The sequence below is a fragment of the Gossypium arboreum genome, chromosome 7 (assembly GCF_025698485.1).
Source record: "Gossypium arboreum isolate Shixiya-1 chromosome 7, ASM2569848v2, whole genome shotgun sequence".
Taxonomy (NCBI): Eukaryota; Viridiplantae; Streptophyta; class Magnoliopsida; order Malvales; family Malvaceae; genus Gossypium; species Gossypium arboreum.
Window position 1 is genome coordinate 97,425,584 of NC_069076.1, and position 3,306 is coordinate 97,428,889.

At 32.5% G+C, this 3,306-nt stretch overlaps 1 protein-coding gene across 1 annotated transcript; it reads right to left on the minus strand.

The window, feature by feature from the left end:
- LOC128295456 (L10-interacting MYB domain-containing protein-like) lies at positions 1–1,003 on the minus strand. Its single transcript, XM_053031035.1, has 2 exons — positions 671–1,003; positions 1–432 (listed from the first exon to the last, which is right to left on the minus strand). The coding sequence occupies exons 1-2, from the start codon at positions 1,001–1,003 to the stop codon at positions 1–3; spliced, it is 765 nt and encodes a 254-aa protein (XP_052886995.1).
- Between the last annotated feature and the right edge of the window lie 2,303 nt (positions 1,004–3,306).

The window sequence follows — 3,306 nt, forward strand, 5'->3', positions numbered from 1 at the left end:
TCAACTATCCTCTATTTTCGTCTTAAGCCACAAAGCTCTAATCTTGGGATTAATTGATAAATTGTCCTTATTGAGCAATAATCTAAGTGCGAAAAAGTATAGCGGACTAGCTTCTGAAACTTCTTCCGACATTTTGTCGAGCACTTTGACTGCTTGTGGAATACTATATGGATCCACAACAGGAGTCAAACTAGATGTGGCTTGACTCATATTGTCAGCTGCATTGCATAATTTTTCTATTTGATTGGACAATCTTGTAGCCCCTCTAATTTGCTTTGAGGATTTCTTTCTTCCAGTTTTAAAATGTGAACTTGATATCTCAGGGTTTTTTCTTTTTTGACCGTTTCCATCAATTTGAACATCATTTAAAATGTGAACATCATTTCTCACAATTTCTTCTTCATTCTCTTCAGGTATTTCATTGTTAACATCCTAAAAAAAATCACTACGGAGTGTACTAGAAGAAGGTGCCCATGCTTTATCACCTGTTGCAACTATCCCCATAAACATTTAGTCTAACTTCCTTTCGAATTCAGGATCAATACCCAATGTTCTAAATTTTTGAGCTTCAAGCACAACCTACATATCAAATGATAGTTTAATAACAGTAATTATCAATAAACTCATAAATAAGAAAAAAAAACAAAAATATTCAGAATTATTAATGTACCTTTAGCCTACTCTCCCACCAATCATCCAATGCATCAACGGTTCTTTTTATAGGATTCCACCCTAGACCAGTATCTTCACCTTTAAGTTTCTTCCAAGCTTTCCATTCTTTTTTTAGGGCATCCCACCTATTTTTAAGTTGTCTTTGTGAAAAAGCCTTGCCCGTTTCTTTCTCAAAGTTGGTCATTATTTTCAACCATCCATCTTTTGTGAAATGAGTACCAGGCCTATTACCTTTCAATATCTCTTTAATACAAATATCACAAAATATTTCTAACAATCTCTTATCCCACATTGCTTTCACTTTTTCACCACTAACTTCAATCGCCGACATACTCATCTATTGTGTATACGAACAGATTCGTTTTAGCCAGTAAAGCAATCAAGAAATTCAAATGTCACAAAAGTATATTTTTTTACAAGTGTATCAAAATCAAGATAGGATTCTAAGATTTTTTTTTCAATCAAAATCAACTTTCCAATACTGGAATAATAACCAAGAAAGAGAACACAACTAATAATAGCATCAAACACAATTAAACCATGCAGCTTCAATGACAAAACAAGCATACTAATAAAACATAGAGAGGTCATTAACGCTAAAACATATACAAGCTAATACTAGGGTTATCACGCACATAGGATGATTGGATAACCAAGGAAAACTGTAAAATGTTGGAAAGTATATGTACACCTTGTGTTAAATAATCGCGCTTATGAATCATTTGATATAAATAATAGTTCTGCTTTCGAGCATTGGACCAACCTAGTAGAAAGTGCTAAGGAGCGATGATGCTTATTTAAGGTGGTGTTCTTTTTACTAAATCATTTGAAAATTCGTACTGTCCATATACAGGATGTAATGTGTTAACCAAATGTTATATACGAAACGATTTTTCCTTTTTTGAAATGAAATTTTGTTGTAAGGGGATTGGAACTCTTGGTTGATCACTCAGATATCTACCACACAAATCTAAGCCAACCTGACACAGATTAACCAAACAAAAATGGTTGATCACTCAAATATCTACCACACAAATGCAAGCCAGTATTAGACCATCACAGATTATTTTATGAGCAGTAAAAACACATCTAGCTAATGGCAGCAGATTACACTGTGTATATTATTTTCACAAGAACAAATAAATTAAACTACAAAGACAAAGATAAATGTTTCTCTTTAAGCATAATCCTTGCATAACAATAAAAACAATGGTGAAAGTTCACAAAGATGAAAAGGATAGAAACTCGAATATGAAGAAAAACAAAGAAGCTGAGAATGTTGAGAAGCTCGAATATGAAGAAAAACAGGATGTCGACGTTATCGAGCTGAAAAAATATGAAAATATTAAACTATATTTCATAATTATTTCATAAAATGAAAGAGAAGAAGATGAGAAGGAAAAGATAAAACTCACCGGTGGAGAGGAACAAACCGAGAAGAAGATAAGAAAAGGAAAAAATCTTCTAACATCTAGAAAAAGCAGTAAGATTAAAATAGTAAAATACCAGCTAAGAAGCACTTTTGGTTGAGAAAAGCCAAAAATTTCTCCTTTTTCATCTATACAAAAGTGCTTAATTTAAGATAAAAAAATTTCAACACTGCTGTTTGTTCTCTATTGCTTTTAAAGAAAAAGCACTTTTTTGAGCAAAAGCCCATCAGAAAAGGAATGAATAAATAGGCCTTATTTAAACTTGAAGCCCTAACGGAGATGCTCTCCAATCTCTATCCATGGTCGTTTGACCCTAAAATGTTTCTCTTCTTAGTAAAACTTTCTCCTTGACCTTTTGGGTTGAGCTTCCATCCCCTGTAACTGTCTAACTAGCTTCTGATTAGATCTAGTAAGTTTGAGTTTCCCTTTTTTGTTGATATTTTGATTCTCTTTTCGCTAATTTTATTCTGTCCTTTTGTAATATCCTGATTTTGGGCCTAGTCGGAATAGTGGTTTCGTGACCACAAAATTCGAGATATAAATAATTATTTTATGATTATTTTAAGGTCTATGATATGATTGCATGATTGTGTGAAAATTTCGTGAAGAAATTTTATGCATAAAGTGCTTAATTTGAAATTTGGGACTAAATTGAATAAATTGCAAAACTTGTGTTCTAGAAGTATTTTGCATAAAATTGAATTAGATTATTAATTAGAGGTCCTTAAAGAGTAATTTTACCAATTTCTAAGTCTATGGACAAAAATTGGACATGGATGGAATTTTGGAAAGTTTAGTAGTAAGGGCATTTTGGTCATTTAGGGTAAAATGAATTAAAATACAAAATTAAAAGCCAATTTTGCTCATCTTCAACCCCATGGCCGAATATAGCAAGGAGAAACCATGGCTAGGGTTTTCAAGCTTCCAAGCTCGATTGTGAGTCCGTTCTAGCCTCGCTTTTAATGATTTTTACGTTTTGGAGTCCCTAGCTCGATTTAGCTTATGCTAGCAATAATTTAACCTAGGGTTTATATTTGGAAAAATACCCATAGGTGAAATTTGTGTATTTTGGTGTTTTATGATAGAATATGAGGTTTTAAATTATGTTAGACAACTTGTGCTACTCGGTTTTAAGTGAAAACGAGCAAAAGGGCTTAATTCAGTAAAAATAACTAATAGTCATAAGTACATGTTAGAGTGAGAA

Bases quoted from the DNA above. Each gene is read 5' to 3' on its own strand.
- LOC128295456 (XM_053031035.1), bottom strand. From the start codon at position 1,003: ATGTCGGCGATTGAAGTTAGTGGTGAAAAAGTGAAAGCAATGTGGGAT. The intron at 433-670 runs GTACATTAATAA...GATTTTTTTTAG, and splicing joins GGTGGGAGAGTAGGCTAAAG to GATGTTAACAATGAAATACC.